We start from the raw sequence: 23,336 nt of genomic DNA, 5'->3' as shown, positions 1-23,336 counted from the left end.
CCACCAGTGGGTCCCAAGCCCGGTCTGTCTTCAGGAATTTTAAAATCTGAAACCACTCTACAGAGATAAGATAAAGCCATCTTTTGCCCCCAAGAAACCTGTTTTTAAAGCTCTGTTGCAAAAATAACTGTTGCAGAAAGATCAAGGAAAAGAGAAGGGATTTCAAATGAGAGAGCTGGCACTGAATCTCTTCACCCCAGCTTCTTAAGCAACCTGCTCCTGCCCCTGGCAGAAACATTGGCCACAGTTTCAATTACATCCTTACTGCATAATTGTAGGAATATCTCATTCAAAGTCATCGCTTTTTCAGACCAATTTAGATGTCAAAATTGTTTGAAGTCCTATCATGGTTTTACTGGTAATACTTTGTAAATTTGTTTATTTTATTTTTGGCTGCATTGGGTCTTTGTTGCTGCGCACGGGCTTTTCTCTAGTTGTGGCGAGCGGGGGCTACTCTTCGTTGCGGTGCGCGGGCTTCTTATTGCGGTGGCTTCTTCTGTTGTGGAGCACGGGCTCCAGGCGCGCGGGCTTCAGTAGTTGTGGCTCACGGGCTCTAGAGCACAGGTTCAGTAGTTGTGGTGCACGGGCTTAGTTGCTCCACGGCACGTGGGATCTTCCCGGACCAGGGCTCGAACCCGTGTCCCCTGCATTGGCAGGTGGATTCTTAACCACTGCACCACCAGGGAAGCCCTTTACTGGTAATACTTTGAATTCTTTCTACAGAAGGGAATGAAGTCTTAGAGGACTATTAAAAACGTTTATTTGTATCTTCCACCTAAATTAAAGTCAAGGAGTTGGAGTTTAGATAATTGCCTCTAAGGAAACAATGTCTTCCCCAAATGGGACAAGCTTCACTCACGTCATTCTATTTTATTTGAAAGTTTGTGGACTGAAGGTGGAGGGTTAAGTAATTAATTGATTTGTGATTTGAAACATTTTTATGGTTAAAAAAATTATATGTTTTTAATATATATTTTAATGTATATTTCAGATTAAACATTTGTACAAAAATTTAAGGTAGGGCTTCCCTGGTGGCGCAGTGGTTAAGAATCTGCCTGCCAATGCAGGGGACATGGGTTCGAGCCCCGGCCCAGGAAGATCCCACATGCCACGGAGCAACTAAGCCCGGGCGCCACAACTACTGAGCCTGCGCTCTAGAGCCCATGAGCCACAACTACTGAGTCCAAATGCCACAACTACTGAAGCCCATGCACCTAGAGCCCGTGCTCTGCAACAAGAGAAGCCACTGCAGTGAGAAGCCCACGTACCGCAACGAAAAGTAGCCCCCCTCGCCGCAACTAGAGAAAGCCCGCGTGCAGCAACAAAGACCCAATGCAACCAAAAATAAATTTAAAAAAAAAAAACTTAAGGTAAAACTGGGGGTTATGTATTCACTTTCCTCTCCTGGCAGTACTTGGATGATGATGTAGGAAAGTGAAAAGGAGCCCTTCTTCCATGCATTTCTTTTTCTGATCAGGAATCTTCACAGTGTAACAAAAGCCAAAAGGATGAGATGTGTATCTATACTGATATACTCTATGATCTATGTGAATATCATGTGTTCACTGTGTTTTCTTCTGTAATAAGTATTTCAAAATATCCTTTTTACAACAATGAAGATGCACAGCATTCTATACAGTGTATGGATGACTCTATTGTTTTTTAAAAATTGTACTTCACTTAGGACCAGTAATCTGTAATATCAAAAGCAGCACATTTTAGAAAGTCTAAAAATTAGTGCTTCGGAAAGAAGATGAAAGGGTTTTTCTTTACAATGCCCTCTCCATCAAGACTGGCCCCTCTAGGAAAGTCTTACCTTGAGAGTCAAAATAGGCCCTCTTTTGTATGCTAATTTTACTATTACTTGTTAATATGTTTGTCTTTGTATCTAAAAATGTGATGATAATATCCGTCTTATAATTTGTTCATAGGACTTGAGAATTTAAGGGCCTAAAACTATCAGTAATATAGTAAGTTCCTAAAAAAAAAAAAAACACTGGCCCCTCTAAAATCAGCCACACTCCTGGGATGATTTGGAAAATGGCTCCTACCTGTGATGTTCATGAAGTCATGACTCAGGAAGTAAGGGTCCAAGCACAGAGAAGTGCCCAAAAGAAGATAGTCGAACCATGAAAACTCAACACATTGTGAACTGTGTTTCTCACACATGGTGCAGTGAGATGCAGAGATCCTAGAAGATTTTTTTAATTCCCTTTTTCTCTTTCCCATATTAATTTCCTTCATCTTCCTCTCTCACCCCCAATTCTCTCTGAAGAACCAGCCCTCACCCAGGCCTAGTCCTTTACACTCTGGCCCCCCATGCTTCTCCATTATACAGTAAAATGCCCCCAGAACACACAGGCAAGGCAGAACCCTCCCTGGAGTATGGAGAAGTAGAAGGGGTTGAGAGACCCATACAGACACGATGGAAGGAGAGGGAAGCCTGGAATCCTCATATGGTATCAATACCTACTGGACTGTGCCCTACTGCATCAAACAGTACCGCAACACGGTGTGTTTTGTATATATAATTACCGTTGTTATTTACTAGCTGTCTGACCTTGAGAAAATTACTTCACATTCCTGTGCTTCCTTTTCTTCTCTGAACAATTAAGATCATTAAGTTCATATCAGAGGGTCTAGGCCAGGTTTACGTGGGTTAGTGCATGGGAAGCACTTAGAGCATGCTATTTAGGAAGCATGACCATCATCTTTGGGTTCTTTCACTCTGTAAGTTTCAGGTGGCAGCCTGGTGGGGGCATGGAAGGCCAGGCCAACTGGTGAACTCTTCATGGGGCAGACCTCTAACTAATCCCCCTGATTTACACCCTCATCCTTTCCCAGTCCTACTTTTCCCTGCCAACGTCAAGCTTGGCACTTCTTTGGCACTTAACAAGCAGCACAGCTGTTACTTGCCTGATGGCCAGCTTGAGTTTATTCTGGGTGGCAGCTCCAGTGCTATGTTGACAATGTCGCTCATTTTTCATCTTCCAGAAATTTTACAGAATCTATGGTCAGCTGATACATCTCTCTTTGGTTATGGATTTATTTCCTCTGGCACTTGTTTACTATTCTACATTTTTTTCTATCCTGGTCAGAAGTGATTATTAAAAGAGTCCGTTCCACCATCTTGAATCAGAAGCTCCGTGGAATATAAAGATTTTCTTCTAGGCTTCAGGGTTCCTTATGCTCATGATAGAGTCTATATACACTTATTTAGTAGATCTTCCAATGAAAGGAATATTCTTTAATTTTCAATTAAAGAAAAAAATTCCATCACAGTATTAAAAAGATGTTAATCATTGTCTCTAGTTATGAAAATCAACTTGAAAAAACACACCAAAAAATAGCATCACTTTACCATTTTTCCTTTGCCCAACAATATTTGAGTAAATTAATAAATGAGTAGCTACACATACAAACACACTGAATCAGAGAATTCTGAAGGAAAAAGGATCATTGCAGTCATTTTACAGATGAGGTTATGAAACACATGGGGTGGTAAACCACTCACGCTATAAACTCCTGCATAGCTAGCAAGAGCCAACAATGGGATGAGATTCAAATATGCCCTTTTCAGGTCTTCCTAGGAAAACAAAAGAAGTCGATTCAGCATTTGTTTATTATATTAATAGGACTGACAGCAGGAGTTTGTAGCAAAAATCAACCTAATGAGGTTATTATGACTATATTTTTCCATTGTTTTGATTCTCTTAAGAAAGGAAAGCCTATCAAACTTTAATGTCAGCCCTGCAATATATGGTTTTGAAGCTAAAAGTAATTACACTTCATAGTTACTTTGTGTGAGACCTCAAAGTCCTAGACACATTAAATGGCACTTGGCATATCTGACTACTTACAGTGGGAGCGTGAGATAATTGTTTGGGAACCTAGAACTGCTTGTTTAAAGGTTGGGGACTCAATATAATTACAGAGCTAGAAACCAGCTTGGCTTAATCATGGGAAATCTCATGCAATGCATTGTTAGTCCTCAGATGGCTTCTCAGTCAAATTCTCCATTACTTTCCAAAATTCCCTGGAATTCTCCTGCTCTGTTTATGACAGAAAGGTTTCTGTTCTAATGAACATGAACTAACAAGGAATGGAGGATCTCTATTCTGGAACAAGGCTGAAAGAAGCGGAACATTTTAACCAAAGTAATGATGCCTCCTCTGTCTTTGTCACAAACATTCCAGTAGAAATGTTTCTGTTAGTACAGACCATGGATTCCAGGAAGCTGTATTTTTTCCTAAATGTGCATCATTAGGATCTAGTGTGTTACTTGTTTAGGAGGAGAAGAAGAAAGTTGGAAGGGAAAAATATCCAAAGACAAAAGTGCTTGCTTTAGAGGACCTGTATTTGAGAGTCATTTTCATGTCTAATGGGAGACCCAGTTTCTGAATCTCTAGATATCCATTATCTTCTTGAATTAGCTATGCAATTATTTTAAAAGATGGCATTTTAAACATTGTTAATGATCACTTCAAACCCTGTTTTAATTTTGGTGGAAACAATCACCCAGACCAGATCCTTGTGGATTTATGATGAGAAACGTTCACCTCAAATTTTGAAACGCACAGAAGAAAAAGTCACTGCCAGGGACCAACTGGCCAACAGAAGCACTAAGAAGAAATATCCTCTTTCTCCCACCATGCTACTCTGCAACCCTTCTTCACATTTATATACACCAGAGGAGAATTCACTTACAAGCGATCGTGGAAAAAAAACCTATCAACCGGCAAATGGAAGATGGACGTGAGGAAAAGAAGTAAAGAGACTGCTTGCAGTCCCATGACCTGAATGGAAGAAGATCCCATCTCAAGCAGGAAGCTGTGCCACGGAAGATAGGAGAACCACCAACTAAACCACACTCATGTTCCCGGGTGTCTGGACCTACCAGAAACCTCTCGGTCCATTCCCTCTGGTGGCAGCCCTGGATAAATACTGTTTGATATCTGTGTCCTGAGTATTGGTCATTGAGGAAGAAGTTCAGGGAGTAGACTCCTAGAATCCATTCAAGTTCATTCAAAAATTGTTTTTTTTATGCTCACCTAAAATGAGCAGGACCCTTAAAACTTGAAAATGATAAAAGCAACTTTTCATTTTATCCACTGTTCTTACTACCCCACTCAAAACATCTTTTAAAAATCCCCTGCCCGAATCAACATTGTGAAAATGACTATATTACCCAAAGCAATCTACAGAGTCAATGCAATCCCTATCAAACTACCAATGACATTTTTCACAGAACTAGAACAAAAAATTTCACAATTTGTATGGAAACATAAAAGACCCCGAATAGCCAAAGCAATCTTGAGACAGAAAAACAGAGCTGGAGGAATCAGGCTCCCGGACTTCAGACTACTACAAAGCTACAGTATTCAAGACAGTATGGTACTGGCACAAAAACAGATATATAGATCAATGGAACAGGATAGAAAGCCCAGAGATAAACCCACGCACATCTGGTCACCTTATTTTTGATAAAGGAGGCAAGAATATGCGATGGAGAAAAGATAGCCTCTTCAATAAGTGGTGCTGGGAAAACTAGACAGCTACATGTAAAAGAATGAAATTAGAACACTCCCTAACACCATACACAAAAATAAACTCAAAATGGATTAAAGACCTAAATGTAAGGCCAGACACTATAAGGGAGGGGATATGGAGATATATGTATATGTATAGCTGATTCACTTTGTTATACAGCAGAAACCAACAGAACATTGTAAAGCAATTATACTCCAATAAAGATGTTAAAAAAAAAAATCCCCTTCCTCAGATTGGCGGTGGAGGTGGGGGGAGCGGGGGCTAAGAAGCAAAACCAAATAAACTGCAAACTAGAAACAAGATTAGAACACCTGGTTTATTGGGAAAAATTCATAATGAAAACTGCAACTGCTTATTTTTACAACTTACAAGATAATAATTTGATACATAAAATGAATTGGTTTTCTTTACTTAAGTACAAATATTTTTTTTAAAAATCCATATGATATATCATATTTGCCATTCAGAGAAATCCCACATCCCTGAATTCTCCTGTTGCATGTTTTACCTCAGATATTTTTAATCTGTTTACCAAGGGAAACCAGGTTTTTAACCGTATTTGAGTTTTTGCTTACAGCTGCAATCTATCAGAAGCTGTGTCTACATGATTAGAGCCTGGTCAAGTCTAAGATGAAAAATTCAAGCCATTTCTTCTCTTTAGGCTGTTTTAATGTTACTTTTGTGATGGGAATGGCCCTCCTAATGGTTTACTGAACAACCTAATCCTACCTAGAGGTTACGACGAGTTAGACCAGTCCATCTTTTAATCCAGTCTACCCTAGTCTAGAACATATAGACACCAAACAGCGCAGAATTATTAGTAGCACTTTACCACACCCCAACCCTACAAACCACTTTAAAAGAGAAAATTTCATCTTAAGATTTCACTACTTAAGGAGGCCTTACTACTGCAACAGGCTTTGGCCATGAAAGAATACTTCCCTAGATGCCATATCAAGTTAACGGGAAGCTTAGCCGCAAATCAATTATTCATGATGTTAATTAGAAATTCTCACAAATGATATGCATTTAGGAAACGATTTTGCTTCTTTAAATAGCTGAAGGCTTGAAAAAATATTTATTTTTTGCATTTCTTTTAGAATATTTGGTCACTGGCAATTTTTACCAATATCTTCCTCTTCTCCTTAGTCCTTAATAGACCCAGTTCATTCCATCTGGGAAAAACAGAAACCTGATCAGATAACTCAAATCTCTGAAGCCTTCTCATTTTTACCTTATAAATTATGTGGTTAGTTTCATTCTCATATTCTTTTACAAATGCAATATAAATGGTATGGCTAGATATAAGGAAACACTGGCATATTAGTAATTAGGTAATTAGTTAAAAGAAGTAAGTCTTGTTTAACTCTACAAATCATAGATAAAAGATGAATATGAAACTCTAAAACTAGTTAAGAAATATTCTCTCCCAAAGTATTTTAGCATTTTGACTATAGTTTAATGATATGAACACTGCCCCAAACATAGGTTCAAAGTATTCCGGGGGAAACAGTTTCTTTCTCTGGAATCCATCTCAGCAGCAGTGATGTTCTTCAGCTCATTCCCCACCTTAAGGAGATGTGTAGAAGTACCTGGGCTTGGCATTGCCCAGCAGGTCATCTGCATAGTTGGGGAGGCAACAGAAGAAGAAGGCACAGCCAGTCAGGATAATCGTGGCCGCCCACCCAAAGCCGTAGGCCCAGGTATAGATGTAAGTGACACCAGTGTTTCCAGAAAGCTGAAAGGTCTGGTTGTACTTCACAGGGTAAATTATCAGGCAGATGATCTGGAACACAGCTAAAAGGAAGGAAAAAAAAAAAAATACAAAGTATGAATGTATGAATGAATGAATGCATGGTAACAACAGATTATTTCCTCTTCCACAACATTTTTGCCTTAAAATAAGTATTAAATCCACCTAAATAATGCTGATAAAAGGGGCTGGGGGAGTCTAGTTAGTCATAAGCCAAAAAAAGATGACTGAGTATTGTGTGTCAGAGATACCTGACACTGAGTAGAATACTGAGTATATGAAATACAGACAGAAAATTAGAGATTCATGTACCTATGTAAGCATTATATATACTAAAGTAAAACGTGCTGAATTGTGGTGTGCAATAGAAAGCAAGAGGGTAGAGGAGAGCCTACTTTTTCATCTTTGCTTTTCCTGTGCCAAACATAAGTTAATATTATCAGTGTTAGCAAAATAAAACATATATGTACATATACATATGTCTGTGTGTATGCACACACAGACACAGAGGAATATTCATTCAGTGAATAAATGACTAAATAAAACAATGAATCAATGATGCGAATGATCAATGGGAGAATCAGCAGAAAAGCCTGCAGAGGAAGGGGGAATCTGAAGAATAAATAGAAATGAAGAGATGGAGGGCAGGAAGAAGAGCATTCCAGCCTGGGGGAATAGAAGTAAAAGAGGGGAATAACCACAGTGCTTTAAAAAGTGAAAGGGAAGATACGGGAAGGAAAACATATGTCAAAAAAATTTCTAAACTCTTTGATATGAGTCACATTATTACAATCATTATTAATCATGTATTAACAATTTACATTGCTTAAAAATAAAAGGAATTTATTAAATCTACTTTGTAGTCTTTTTCAATGAACATGCATAATTATATAAAGCTCTAATGAGTATATACATGCTATGCTATGCTATGCATTTTTTACCTAGTATTTAGTATGTGCATTGCCATTGCCATGACTTTGGGTATAAGCAGATTTTAGCTCTGTGACACTCAGACGCTACTCTTCACAAAGAGGGATGAGCTGGCTGTGCTCCCAGGAGTATGTCAGGGAGTGAATAGTCCTTATCACCACTTTTCTTTCACCTTAATTTTTTTCTACTAGCTCCACAGATATACCCTTAACTAGTTTTCTTTTTTTTTTTTTTTAATTACTAGAAAGGCTGTAGATGTTTCCACATCTTGATTTGTTGCTTCTATTTCCCAACTTAAAATGTTCTTCTTTGGCAACTTATGAAGGGCAATCTTGGTGCAGATCTTAAATATTTCTCTGGTTCCTGTCTACTTTATTTTTAAATATTTATTTATTCATTTATTTTGGCTGCACCAGGTCTTAGTTGCAGCATGCAGGATCTTTTTTTTTTTTTTTTTTTTTTCAGTTGTGGCATGCGGACTCTTAGTTGTGGCATGTGGACTTCTTAGTTGCAACATGCGAACTCTTAGTTGCGGCATGCATGTGGGATCTAGTTCCCCCACCAAGGATCAAACCCGGGCCCCCTGCACTGGGAGTGCAGAGTCTTACCCACTGGACCACGAGGGAAGTCCCGCTTCCTGTCTAGTTTAAGTAACAAGCTCTCACTAGTTAAGTTTGTCATTTTCTGCAAATCATTGTGTATGACACAAAAGGAACACTTCTCTGCATTTTTCTCTAATATGCCTAGTAATAAATGTTAAACATTGTTATTTACCCATTTTGGTTCATCACATAAAGTTCTTGTAATGGTCTGGATCAATTTTTACAAAATCTAAATTGTATTGGTGTTCAATTATTCTGATTTTAACCCAATAATATACATCAAATTAAAAATAATTGTTATGAAATATATCTTAAAAATCAAGTAGGGCTTATTCAACATTATTACCGCTAAAAATATATTGAGATTTCTAGGCTTTTTATTTTTCTATTAAACATTTCCCATTCCACTTGTCCAACTCTGAAGGAGAAGAGGAGAATTAAATTGTAAAATGAGAACACAGGATTAAGCAGGACAGTTCAGCTGTTTATCTATCGAAACTCAACAGAACGAGTTTTTTTTACAATAACTCCTGCAACCCTGTTAGCTACAGATGGCAATTACTAGATCTTAATGTTTTAATGTTAAGGTGGACAGAAGAGTTTTACTAGGATTTCTTTTAATTTTGGCAAAATATACTCAACATAATATTTATCATTTTAACCATTTGCTAAGTGTTCGATTCAGTGGCATTAAATACATTCACAATGCTGTGTAATCATCACCACTATCCATACCTAAAACATTTTCAACATCCACAATATGTACCCATTACCCCCTCCCCTCGGCTGCTGGTAACCTCTAATCGACTTTCTGTCTCTCTGAATTTGCCTATTCCAGGTACTTCATACAAGTGAAATCATAAAATATTCGTCCTTCTGTATCTACCTTATTTCTTTCAGCATAATGTTTTCAAGGTCCGTCCATGTTGTAGCTCACATCAAAATTTCATTCCTTTTTATGGCTGAATGATATTCCATTGTATGTATAGACTACATTTTGTTTATATATTTATCTGCTGATGAACACTTGGGTTGTTTCCACCTTTTGGCTACTGCGAATAATGCTATGAACATGGACGTACAAGTACCTATTCAAATCCCTGCTTTTGGTTCTTTTGGATATATACTTAGAAGTGGAATTGATGGGTCCTAAAGGATTTTTCAATGAACGTTAATGCCATAGTGTTATTTCTAATGGTGATTTGTATAGGCATCTACCTAGTCTTCTAAGACATGTGATAGGAAGCTACATCAAATTGTTTCTTTGATAAGGTCTTGTAAATTTGAACTACAAAACACCAAATAAAAGTGGAGGTGGGATTCAACAAGATTCCTCATATGTTTTGTGATTCCTAGCCATTTCTGATTCTAAAATATTATTCCAGAAGCAAAGTTTGAAACATGAGGAACACTCGAGTAAACTTTATTTTGAATCAAAAGACATGTTTAAATGTACAGGGGACGGTTAGACCTTCACTGACCAGTTCTCAGAGGCTGCCTCCTTCCTCCCAGCCAGGGCCTTTTTGCTCCTCACTTATCCTGCCCTAGAGCCTGCCATCACCTTCTTTGTACTCAGGGAACCCTGCGCACGGTGGTCCCGCTCAGACTCAGGCTTGCTCCTACGGACCCCTCTAGTTACAAGGCTTCTGACTTGTTTCCAAAACCAAATGCTCACTTTGTATTTATACCCCAGGTCTGTGGCTGGATTTCGGCTTTGGTTCCATGAGCCTAAGTTGGTAGCTTGAGAAATGGCCTATGGCCGCCTCGCTTTGCCCTTATCAGCATCTTCTTCTTCTTTCCCCTCCTCAGGAAATCCAGATGTGCATCTAAATCCAGCTCTGTGGCTGGGGTCCTGCTCCTTTGGCAGACTTCCCTACTGCCAGGTGCCCACCTAAAATTTCAAATAATTCTTGCCTCTAGATTCTTGCTCCTAGATTCCTAGTTCTTATATTCCCTTAATAAATGTTCTCTCCGAGCCCCACCCAGCTGCATCACTAAGTTTCCCATCCCCCAACCCTGGCTGTAAGCTGCAAAGAGGCAGTTCCAGATCTGGCCCCGCCCAGATCCCCCATCCCACTGCAGAAAACCCTTCTGTGACCCACCACATCCTAAGACTGCAGAACGCCTTCAACAAGTGCAATGGTTCAGGGACATTCCAGTCCCCTCAGGCATGGGGCTCATGGGAGGCCAGCCTGGGACCACTATGGAGACACTGCACTTCCAGCCCTGGTCCCTCGGGGCAGGGGTGTCAAGGACATGGGGTCATCTACAGGAGATAGCAGCAGGTAGAGTGACAACCTTCCTCACTTGGATGGGGGGCATGGAACACTGTCTCAGGCAGAGGATAAAAGGGATCCAGCTCTTAAAATACATCTCTCCTCTGTTACTTCTGCCTTTGGTGACACATCTTCCGAGAACAGATCAGGAACTGTATTGTCAGAGATCTTCTTTGTGGCGTGGACATTATTATATTGATGTCCACTGCAGATAGGAAGAAAGGATTGCTGGCGCACAGTCTTACCAGCCAGGGCCAGGAGGCCTCCAATCATTCTCAGGAAGACAAGCATTTGGGATCCGCAGAGGGCAAAGAAAGAGAGGATGAAACAGATCACCAGGATGATGAAGCCACAGAAGAGCATGGCGGCAGCTGCCTTTCCCCACTCTGCGAGAAAGAAACAGCCAATTAGTAAGACAGACAAGCCAAACTGAAAACTTACTTATCAAAGCATCAATGGGGTTTTTTTTTTCTTTCTACTAATTGTATTTGGGTGGAAGAACAGTTTTTCTTTAGATAATACTTAAGCATCTCCATATTTTAAGGGAAGAATAGGCAATTCATAGGTAGGACATTAACAGACTGATATGCAGTAATGCCTTATCCCCTCGGTTTTGGGGCAAATGTTTATACCTCCGAAATGAAAAGTAAACTACATGAAACTGTATCTCATTTAATAAACTGGCATATAAACAGGTATATTTAAAATTTAGAGTCACTCAAGTTCTACGATAACATGACCACAATAAACAACATTTTTACTATGGAACAATCCAAATTACAGTCGCTTCAGGAACTGTTTCAAATACCTTTAAAAGGATCTTTGTTCCATATTAAGGTTTGGTCCCATGCAAAAATAATTATTGAAAACTCATAGTACTTATGACTAGACAGAGACATAAAATAAAACAATTTAATTGTAAAGTAGCTGTGCTTTTTATAACAAGTTTAGGTGCAAACAACATTTCTAAATTTTTGCCTAAATTTTAACTTGCGAAGTATTCAGAATTTATTGCACAATAATTCTCAATTATTGACATGGGCCCTAAGAACAATAAGAATGAGGTGGAAATTGAGTTCTAGGTTTGAAGATCTACGTGGGCAGCTCTAGCCCTGGGTCATTCTGCTCCGCCCCTGTGAGAAGAGAAGAGTCATGACTCCCAAGCTAAGGATTCCAGCCAATAGTTCATATTGTTCAAACTGCACTGATTTGTAAAATCTCTTCCCACACAACCTTCTCTCTAGAGGTAGTAACTGACATGTAGGAAGTAATCGCTCTGTGCCGGGCACTAGGCTAAGAACCCGCCATGCCTTAGCAACCTGAATCCTCACAATAACTTTTTAAGGTTCACACTCTGTTATCATTTCTATTTTAGAAGTGAGATTATACTAAGCCTTTGAGAGTCCAGATAACCTGCCCATAGCCACACAGCTGGCAGCCAAGTTTGATTTCCAGACTGTCTGAATCCAGAACAGGACTCTTTTTTTTTTTTTTTTTAAGATATAATTTACATACTAGAAAATTCATCCATTTAAAGTGTACAATTCAGTAGTTTTCACTCTATTCACAGGGTTGTGCAACCATCACCACTTACAATTCCAAAATTTTCATCACCCCAAAAAGAAACCCCATGTCCGTTAGCAGTCCCCTCCTCCTCCCCTCTTCCTTCAGCTTCTGGTCTACTTTCTGTCTCTATAAATTTGCTTATTCTGGACATTTCATATAAACGGAATTATATACTATGTGGCCTTTGTGACTGTCTTACGCTTTCACTTAGCATAATGTTTTCAAGGTTCACCCATGTTGGAGCAGCACGGATTAGGACTGCATTCCTTTTTATGACCAATAATTATTCTATTGTATGGATAGCCCACATTATGTTTACCCACTCATTCATTAATGGATGAACATGCAACCTTAACCTATTTCTCTTTATTGCATTTGAAAAGGAGAGCTGCGTGTACCTCGGCACTGGTTTTACTCCGGCTTTAACCCGAGCTTGGCTGGCAAACATATCCTCACTTAATTTTGGGTCATTGGACTGGTCAATGTTAGACAAAGATAAGGACCAGCAGAAAGAACAAAGGCTTGGGAGCCAGCTCGCCCTCGTTTATACCCTGCCTCTATTACCTATTAGCCACTGTCGGGCTGCTCATCTGTTAACCAAGGCTAAAATGCCTTCTTTCGAGATTACCGTGAGGTTGAGAGCTCTTGTGTGAAAAGTCACGGAGCTATTAATTCTCCAGCCCTCTCTGTTCGAAAATGTCCTCGTGTATACCTATGGCTTTCTCCAGTACCTCAAGTTCTCTCTTTATTCGACCTTTTCAAGGTTCTACACTGTCACATGAAGACTCTTCCTCAGTCCTCCACTGCATGTTTACATCTTCAACTGTTAGAGACAAACCTGGGCTGAGCTCCCCTGTTCCCTTCTCTAGCCTCCACACTCCCTCCAAATCTTCATCTAGATTCAGGGATGACTGGGGTATAACAGGTAATGAAGGAAACGACACATGCTCAGTGTTTTTTACATGCTCAAATACCATGTTTTCACACAAATTACCCCTTAGTGGCACTGGTCAGGATGGCGGCATGACAGTAACCTGAGCGGGCCTAGTTTTATGTTTAGAATTTTTATTACTTTCCTCCACGTCTTGGTCTTCCTGTGAGATCAGTAAGACCAAGGTAAAATAGAAATGTTTTATTTTAAAATAGACATGGATAAAGCCAAAATGTGAGATTGAGCAAGTCTCTTTTCTCACTTTTGTCTTGTCCTTCGAGTAAGGTAACTTTCCAGAGAAAAGGGACCATGCTTTGGAAAGAACATTAATTAATCAGACCATCTCGAAGTCTAGCCCATAAACCACTGACTCAAAATCATCAGTGGTGCTTATAAAAAGTATGGATTCCTATGCATCCCTCCAGATATACTGAATCAGAGTTGGAAAGGAATCTGCATTTTACTGGTATTTCTTACATTCATGCTAAAGTTTGAGAACAACTAAGAGAGATGATTAATCTTCTTATAAAAGTAGCTGCAACATTGCCAAAAAGGAGCATGTAACTTTCAGTATGTGACCCACTGTGAATTACAGTCTCATATCTGTAGATTTTTGCATGGCTACTGCCAATCATTAAATTCAATTAAATACAATCATTAAATTCCAATAAGCAGACACTGAGTTTTCCTTTTAAGGTGAGTTCACATGTTGGAAACTGTTCAATGAAAAGGCAACACCGCTATATAAGCATACAGAGGAATGCAAACAGTGAATTGTATAGCAGAATGTGAGTTTTCAATAAAAACAGGAGAAACATCCTAACAGGGAACATATTTAGTAATCAAACTTTGACAATCACAGATTCAGGTTTTTAAAGTATAGCTAAATAAATGATGTATGATGTTGCTATAAAGAGTAACATCGATCATTTTACCTGTTTATTTGAGGAAGATTAATACAAAGTTAGATTATTGCTATTACTGCTTCCGCTGACATTACCGCTGAGGTGTAATTTACATTTAGTTTCAGGTACTTGAATGGAATTAAATAAAAGAAATAGTAAGCCAATTCACCTAACCTAAAACCAACAGGTGAAAGTAAATATAAACAGATCATTTCAAGAACTTTTCCTATGTTACGTTAAATCAACTCAATTAGTGTCTTCCTTATTTAAAATGCTGAGTCTAAAGAAAATCAAAATGGAAAGTTAAGCAACAGTCTGTCTGGAGAAAGGCTGCCTTGGAAGTAGAACGTGTAAAACCTGCTTCTTGAGAGTGGAAACACCCACATTGATTCACTTAACTATCATTTAAGATACAAATCTTGACATGGTTTTGAAGGTCCTGACTGATGGATAACAAGGAAGGCAATCTGCTGTCTCATGTCCATGACTATTTTGTTGTCAGATGATGAGATGGATCCTGCCAGGTCTGAGCAGGGTCCTCCCAGCCCAATATTCTGCCTGAGAAGGGAACCAACAGCCATGTAGACTAACAACATGGCAATTCTCCATGACATACATTTTGAAAACTTAAGAGAAATCTGTAGGCTAAGTGCTTTGGTCTCTCTTAATCACCCAGAATGAGTCTAATATCTATAAATTTACCCAACCCTTTGGGAACTATATATTTATATTTTTATATTATACCTTGGTCTAAATTGTACCCTATTTACCAGCCCCAATGGAAAAACATCAATTTTTAAAACTTATCTTGAAGCTACTTCTTTCATGATTCAACATCAACAGATGGTCCTCAGTTCTTTGAAGAGAGTCCATCTTCATCTATTCTGAAGACAAGTCTGTCCTTCATTAATATTTTATACACTAAATTTCTGCCTTTCCTAATCTGCATTTTACTGGTATTTCTTACATCCATACTAAAATCTGAGAACAATTAAGATAGATGAATAATCTCCTTTTAAAAACAGATTGCAGGGCTTCCCTGGTGGCGCAGTGGTTGAGAATCTGCCTGCTAATGCAGGGGATACGGGTTCGAGCCCTGGTCTGGGAAGATCCCACATGCTGCAGAGCAGCTGGGCCCGTGAGCCACAATTACTGAGCCTGTGCGTCTGGAGCCTGTGCTCTGCAACAAGAGAGGCCGCGATAGTGAGAGGCGCACTGCGATGAAGAGTGGCCTCCGCTTGCCACAACTAGAGAAAGCCCTCGCACAGAAACGAAGACCCAACACAGCCATAAATAAAAATAAATTAATTTTTAAAAAAACCATAGCAACGTTGTAAATCAACTATACTCCAATATAAAATAAAAATTAAAAAAAAAAAAACAAAAAAAAAACAGATTGCCTCACTGCCAAAAAGGAGCATGTAACTTTCAGTATGTGACCTACTGTCAATTATAGTCTCATTTCTATAGATTTTTTTCATGGTTACTGCCAATCATTAAATTCAATTAAATACTATCATTAAATTCAAATAAGCAGAATGTGTGTGTGTGTGTGTGTGTGTGTGTGTGTAGGGGATTGGGGAAGGATTCTCATTGTCAATTATCTTTCTCTGAATTGAGACCACAAATGCATGCTGCACTCCAGGTAAACAGAGTTTCTGTGCAGGAATGTTGTTTGTTTGTTTTGTTTCCTTAAGGGAAGATAAATTTGGTGTTTCATATATATATATATATATATATATATATAATTTATTCTGTCCTAAGTTTATTTTCTAAGTACCACTTGAAGAAATTTATGTTATCAAAGAAACCAGCAACATTATAAATCCACTTTTAGATAAGATTCATTAAAGATCCATTTAGGTAATGAATGGCTTATCAGATTTTGCTATTGCTTGCAAAGATTCAACATTAAGTCAACAACATGGAAACCATTCACTGGTTACTAATGAAATTCCGAGTTTTTTCTAAAAAATGTTTTTAAGTTTTTTGTATGAGGGATAATGCTATACGTTTTTCCAGAGATTATATACTAAAACATGATGTTACAAGGCAAATACAGCTGGGAAAAGACCAGCAAAATCAACTGATAAGAAAAGAGCAATAAAAGTAAAAATAAATAAATACCTTGAATATCAAGCTAGAAACCATAAATCAAAGTTAAGTTTGTGAAAAGAAAAAATAAATAAACTTTTATTTTAAGACAAGGAGAGCACTACTGCTATATCGTGGGTGATATTTTGGAGACTGTCATTACTTTTTCACCCCAAATTAGTATTTCTTTTAATGGATTTGCTGCATTCTTCAGTAGTTTTACATGTGGGCACCAAACATTGACCAAAACAGTCTGTGGCCTAGCCCCTTACTCAGTGCCCTGCAGATTCCAAATTGTCACCCAACTAGAGGATGTTTCCTTTCCAGAACAAAGGATTCATCTGTGAACAATACAGAAAGCCCTACCCAGTGAATACAAGATTTTGTCAGATTCCTTCCTATTGTTTCTATAAAGTTCTTTATGTCATACACAAGCAGAACTGAAAATGGGACAAGACCATAATTGAAAAAATAAAAAAGATGCTATCTTGTGACCACCTAGAGGGGTGGGATAGGGAGGGTGGGAGGGAGATGCAAGAGGGAGGAGATATGGGGATATATGTATATGTATAGCTGATTCACTTTGTTATAAAGCAGAAACTAACACACCATTGTAAAGCAATTATACTCCAATAAAAAAATATATATATATATATATATATACTCCACGTTCAAAAAAAAAAAAGATGCTATCTACAAATAAATATAAACATGGGTGGATGATATATTCAAAAAGACTGTTGCATATTCAATGAGGAGATCTGCAGTAATACAGGCCAGTGCGTCTGAAACTTAAAAGTGCTTACAGGGCTTCCCTGGTGGCGCAGTGGTTGAGAGTCTGCCTGCCAATGCAGGGGACACGGGTTCGAGCCCTGGTCTGGGAAGATCCCACATGCCGCGGAGCAACTAGGCCCGTGAGCCACAATTACTGAGCCTGCGCGTCTGGAGCCTGTGCTCCACAACAAGAGAGGCCGCGACAGTGAGAGGCCTGCGCACCGCGATGAAGAGTGGCCCCCGTTCGCCACAACTAGAGAAGGCCCTTGCACAGAAACGAAGACCCAGCACAGCCAAAAATAAATAAATAAAATAAATAAATTTAAAAAAAAATTGACCTTTAAATATTCCTTACCAATACAGAGTGAAATTTGGAGCCTCTTTATAAAAAAAAAAAAAAAAAAGTGCTTACAAATCACCTGGGGACCTTGTTAAAATACAGATTCCAATTCAGTAGGTGGGACCTGAGATGCTGAGTAGCCAGTAACCTCCCAGATAATGCTGATACTGCTGGTCTGTAACACACGAGTAGCAAAAATCTGGAGGATGACTCAGAAAAGCCTCCAAAAAAATCGACACAGGAAGAATGATTCTGCAGAAGGTTTGGAAGGCAGGAAAGGAATGGCTTAAAGGAAGAATGATGCCGGGGTCTCTGGGGAGAAATTCCACAGTAGGTGTGAGATTCTTTACATGCTCTACATTTTCCCCTGAAACTGAGCCAGATGATAACCCTTTCCCATTGGTTTTTATGGAACTTTACCCCTTTATGGCCTTCTTTAAAGTCTGAGTGGGGAAACCATCCTACACGGGAAGATGGGAAAATACAGGAAATTCTGTGTGAACTCAGACAAGATAACTAGCAGCAAATTTGGAATCTACCCTCAAATGTTTGAAAATCTGTCCGTTGGAAGAAGGCTGGAAAGAAGAATTTACAGAGAAGCACATTTCACCTCTTGTCGGTGTAAGAGAGGTACTTTTAAACAAATAGCATCGCGGAGAAAATTGAGTTAAGTTGCTGAACAAAGGGAAGAAGTTCAGATCAGCCAAGGGCGATGCTGATAGGTGGGCTTTGGAGAAAGCTTGAGTAGGTGCACTATTCATCCCTCCTAGTTCTAATAGTCTAGGAGTCTCTGGCCATTTACAAGGAGAAAAGACAAATCAGGAATTGAGGCTCTCTGGTAGTGCTAAGCGCAGCAAATGTGGAGTAAAATGGTCAAGATCACTGGTTCCTAGACGTCTAGATTTTATAAATCAACATATATATTTTTTTAATTATGAAAATCAGTTGAGAGTGTCCAACTTTTTGTTTTACTATGTGCGAATGTGAACACATGCCCGCAAAGATTAATCTATCTACTAATGCCTAATTTCATAAAATAAGAGCATTTGAATACCTGACCCTGCCCCTCTGCAAAAAAGCCACAAGAACATAATCTCAAAATGAAATCCTTTAAGTTGAATTTAGGCTAATGTAAAACTATTAACTTCACACTTATTGATATTTTTCTCATTTCTCGTACATTTAAGAACCATAGGGCTAGATGATCTAAAAATATTTCCTATATTAACCTGATTCTTTGACTTATCCAAGGCTGATTTCATGTAAAAAACAATCAATGTGGTATCTTTGGTAAAAATGAGGCTCTGCACTTCTGAGTTCAGATCCAAGGCAAAGGCTCTCCAATGCTGCCACACTGACTCCCCGCCGTCATTCTTGGAGCATAAATTCATCTCAGCTGTCCCTGTAATTTATGCATAAACTTATCTTCATTAGTCTCTACCCTGACAAGTCGGAGCTTGCTTAGGACTTGAAATCTACAACTCTGATGCTGAAAATATCCTCCTGATGTACTCTTTCTTAAAACTGTAAAAGAAGGTGCCAGGAGTGCAAAAATACTATCTGTGAACATGGATTCAAATTTAATTTAGCATTTTCTTTTATTTATTTATTTATTTTTGGCTGCGTTGGGTCTTCGTTGCTGTGCGCAGGCTTTCTCTCTAGTTGCAGTACGCGGGCTTCTCATTGCTGTGGCTTCTCTTGTTGCAGAGCACGGGCTCTAGGCACGCAGGCTTCAGTAGCTGTGGCCCACGGGCTTAGTTGCTCCGCGGCATGTGGAATCTTCCCAGACCAGGGCTCGAACCCGTGTCCCCTGCATTGGCAGGCGGATTCTTAACCACTGTGCCACCAGGGAAGTCCTAACTTTGCATTTTCTTTATATATGAAATTTGAATGATCATTTCAATGTTTAAATCTAAATTTTTCTTTTCCAATTTTGAGGACTAGAAACCATGACTGTTTTAAAAATTCAAACAAGAATTTGTATTTATTTAGTTGTTACTATTATGTAAAAGAAAATATTCAGTGTTTAATTTGATTCATTGATGAGGAAAAATGAGGTGATATGGTAATCTGAAATTCTTTAAAAAAAAGTTAATGACAGTGAAGAATATAACATTCTGCTTTTTACATAATTCTATGGAACTATTTACCTTTATAAAAAAAAGTCTCTATTATTTAGTATTATTGCCGATACCTGCCAGCAAAATGAACATATTGTTACAAATGTCAGCAAATAAAAGAGATAGTGAAGCACTTTGTAATAAACAGGTATACTTTCTTAATACTGTAGTTTACAGTGGTAAATCACAAGGTTTATTTTCTAGCACATAGCAAGAATTTTTTAAAAAGTGGATATACACAGTTAATTCTCAATATTGAGATATCATTTTAATTAGAGCCATCAACCTTACTCCTTGTTGTGTTTGTACATACGTGGGAGTATGTGTAAACTGCTTACTGTATTTTAGATACAATATGACCTCATGTGAAAGCATTGTTTTTGGCAAGGCCTAACTGCAGCTATCTGAAAATCTCAAAAGTTCAGAGACGCCTAGATAATCAACCTACGGGATAGGAATACACAATGTCTACACCTGTGAGGCAAAACTAGCCAACTGTCCACGGCAGGAGACGGAGTGGAAGTATAATAATCACTCCAACTCACTTTTGACTTCAATAGCCTGGGATGGACCTCTCCTGGTGAATTCATAGCTGTTTTCTTCTTCCCAAGGTCACCTAATGACAGTGGGTGCTAGATTCATGATTTGATTCTAGGGCTTGAAGCAAAAGCCGCGTCTAACACGTTCTTGGCACTTGATTATCTTTGCCAAGGTCACCAGAATAACCAAACTGGAATGTGAAAGCCACTGACCACTTACGAAAATCAGTCTTGCTGCAGCACAGAGGCAGTACTAGATTCCTCAAGACTCACTTGGAAAACCGAACTTTTCTAAAGACCAATTTCTATATCAAATTGAAACATCAGCTGTACACTGGATCCGTCTTTTCTCTACAATTAAAAGAAGTTAATGCTTTCGGCTCCTGTCTAATTAAAAAATTAGAAAACTTAGAAAACAAACAAAACCTGCTTACTCCCTTCTGTATCAAAGCACTCTATCAGCCTGAGGTTAGAAGAGCCACACCCTAGGAAGGTGAGTTCATCCTGCAAATCAAGAAAAATAAAAACTGCGTTGTGCGTTTTTCACAAGAGGGCTGTGGTCACAGCCAGAGCTGTGCAGGCTAGATCATGTCCCAGCAATAGTGCTGATCTAGGCTCTACCTGCACCCTTCTCCCCGCCGGCACACTAACCTTCTTAATTCATATGCCCAGGATCGCTGAATATTCTTTGGGTCTGTATTAGTCTTTGCAGTGAGATACGATTATCAAAGTCTGTTTAAAAACACACCTGTTTTAAGCAAGTCTATTAAATCCCCTACAAGATATTGAACTCTGTTGCATTTTAACCTGAAGATAGAGACATATTATTTCAAAGAAATTAATTCCCTTCGAAAACCTTAAAGACTTGGGGTAATACAAACCCTGGCAGGTGTGTTGTTTGTGCTTTAAGAGAGGAAAAACACAGACTTCAAGGAAAGTAAGAATTCCATTTAGTCTTTACATTTTATTACCTGCTAAGGAGAACCATGCCTCCTTTGGGGGGTAAATTCTTGGGGAGAACTTCCAAATAATTCCGCAGTAGATAAGATAAAGCACCAAGCCCCTGATACAGGGTCCCAGAAATAAACAGAGTTTGGTTTGAAGCCCTGGGCCACTCTGGAGGTGCGGGGCAAGTCAGAGATCCTAGCAGAGAATGGGGAAAAAAAGCAGGGTAGCCTTCTTTCTCAGTTTTAAACTATTAAACTCAGTTGGTAAGGCTCCATTCAGTAGTAGTTGGCTTTAAGCTTCTGATTATTCTCATACTTAAACCCTCCTCTCCCGGACCCCTCACACAATCCTAATGACGATAGACCCCGGCTGTTCTTCCCGTCTACGAGAAAGCAGGGGGTGGTACCAGCCCAGAGCGAGCTCCTCTCCAGTCCCGCATAATAATAACAGGTAGTCCCTGAGGCTTCCTGCATGCTGGAAAAATAAAATACTCTATCTGCGATATATTAAATTGTCAACTCTGCTTCATTTCGCTGGTGTAGAAGATGTGTTTGCTTTTTAGATTTCAAATCAGGTTAAAATAAAGTTTTCTAAACAGCAATGCCTGGCCTAAGCCAAAAAGACACTCCAGCAAGACTAGCCTGAAGCATTAAACACTGCAGTACCTACTGAAATCGTCACTGCTGAAACTTTGACTTAAAGGGCTTTTTTAAAGGAAGAAGGGCTGCTTTCACTTAGTTCAAGTTAAACGAATAATACAGCAACATTAGGGAAGGTACGCATTTTAAATACTCACATTTTAAAATATAAGGCATATTTCATATTTTAAAATATAAAATAGGTGGCGGAATGGGAAGAAATTTCAGTAGGTCTCCAAGAAAATATACTTTGTTCATTATATTTACTCATCAAACCCTTTTCAAATGGCTGAAATCATCTTTGGCTGTACCGACAGACCCTACGAATAAATGTAGTTTGAACTAGGGCCATTTTCTTCCAGTGTCGAGCCTGGTTTTGGCCACTGAAAGCTGCTACTGCTTTATTTTGTTCGGCTCGGACGTATGAACCTAGGCTCTAAAGAGATTTTTGTTGAATCACCCATTACCCCCGACCCTGTTCAGTCCCTTCTCGACCCTGTTTAGTCCATTCTCATAGGGCGACTTCCGCACTCCCAGGGCGCCGGCGCTCGCCCAGCAGCCGCCCGGAGGACTTCACGGAGGCGGAGGCACTCACCATACTCCATGAGGCTGTCGCAGGTGCCCAGTGAGGTACACCGCGACCACAGCGAGGACTCCTGGCTGTCATTGTCCGACTTCAGCCATCCGCGGCCGGCCAACGCGATGATGTCGAAAACGATGGCGCAGAACAGGAGCAAGGGCAGGATCCACCTGCAGCGCCCGCAGGCCAGGCCGCAGCCCAGCATCTCGACGGTGGTGGCGGAGAGGAGAGGAGCGCGCGGGGCTCAGACGCCGGCGGAGAGTGACCCTCGAGCGGCGGCAGCGCGACAAAAGGGAGGAGGCCGCGGGGAGGCGGCTCCTGGAGGACGCGGCTCGGGGCTGGCCGCGGGCGCGAGACGCCCGCCCCACCTAGATTCCGGTGACTCAGAGCGCACCGCCCTGACCTGCCCGGCCGGCCCGGGCGCGCGCGGGGGAGGAGGGGCCGGGCTCGGGTTACACTGGGTGTGTGTGAGCTTACTGTGCCCGGAGAGACCTGGAGCCTCGGGGACCCACTGCCTCGTTTGCCTCTCACTTGGTCCTCTCGCATCCAATGCTTTTCTTCTCAGTGCTTCAACGTGTACACATTTTAATCTGCGCATCACCAGTTGAATATTTAACCCCTGAAGTCGGATCAAGGTCTGATTTTCAACAATACGATATTTAAGTTTCGAGCCATTTGAGACGAGTGCACACATTGGACAGGGGTCATTGCCGCACTCTGAGCGCGTGTACCGAGCCCAGGAGCCGGTCCCTGACCCTCCCCGGCAGGGCTGGGCGATTCCTGCCGGGCT

At 39.9% G+C, this 23,336-nt stretch overlaps 1 protein-coding gene across 1 annotated transcript; it reads right to left on the bottom strand.

The window, feature by feature from the left end:
* Positions 1 to 5,847: 5,847 nt before the first annotated feature.
* Positions 5,848 to 22,884, bottom strand: LOC118905082 (p53 apoptosis effector related to PMP22). Its single transcript, XM_036871345.1, has 3 exons — positions 22,562 to 22,884; positions 11,357 to 11,497; positions 5,848 to 7,347 (listed from the first exon to the last, which is right to left on the bottom strand). The coding sequence occupies exons 1-3, from the start codon at positions 22,749 to 22,751 to the stop codon at positions 7,121 to 7,123; spliced, it is 558 nt and encodes a 185-aa protein (XP_036727240.1). The 5' UTR covers positions 22,752 to 22,884; the 3' UTR covers positions 5,848 to 7,120.
* Positions 22,885 to 23,336: the final 452 nt, after the last annotated feature.

Source organism: Balaenoptera musculus, chromosome 12 (assembly GCF_009873245.2).
Source record: "Balaenoptera musculus isolate JJ_BM4_2016_0621 chromosome 12, mBalMus1.pri.v3, whole genome shotgun sequence".
In the NCBI taxonomy this organism is placed as follows: Eukaryota; Metazoa; Chordata; class Mammalia; order Artiodactyla; family Balaenopteridae; genus Balaenoptera; species Balaenoptera musculus.
This window is presented reverse-complemented; position numbering and strand designations above follow the sequence as displayed.

What these genes read in the sequence shown, in the direction of transcription:
- LOC118905082 (XM_036871345.1), bottom strand. Translation starts at nt 22,751, where the DNA reads ATGCTGGGCTGCGGCCTGGCCTGCGGGCGCTGCAGGTGGATCCTGCCC. An exon ending in CGACAGCCTCATGGAGTATG is followed by an intron (nt 11,498 to 22,561) that starts GTGAGTGCCTCC and finishes TCTTTCTCGCAG; the next exon opens with AGTGGGGAAAGGCAGCTGCC. An exon ending in AGGCCTCCTGGCCCTGGCTG is followed by an intron (nt 7,348 to 11,356) that starts GTAAGACTGTGC and finishes CCTTCCTTTTAG; the next exon opens with CTGTGTTCCAGATCATCTGC.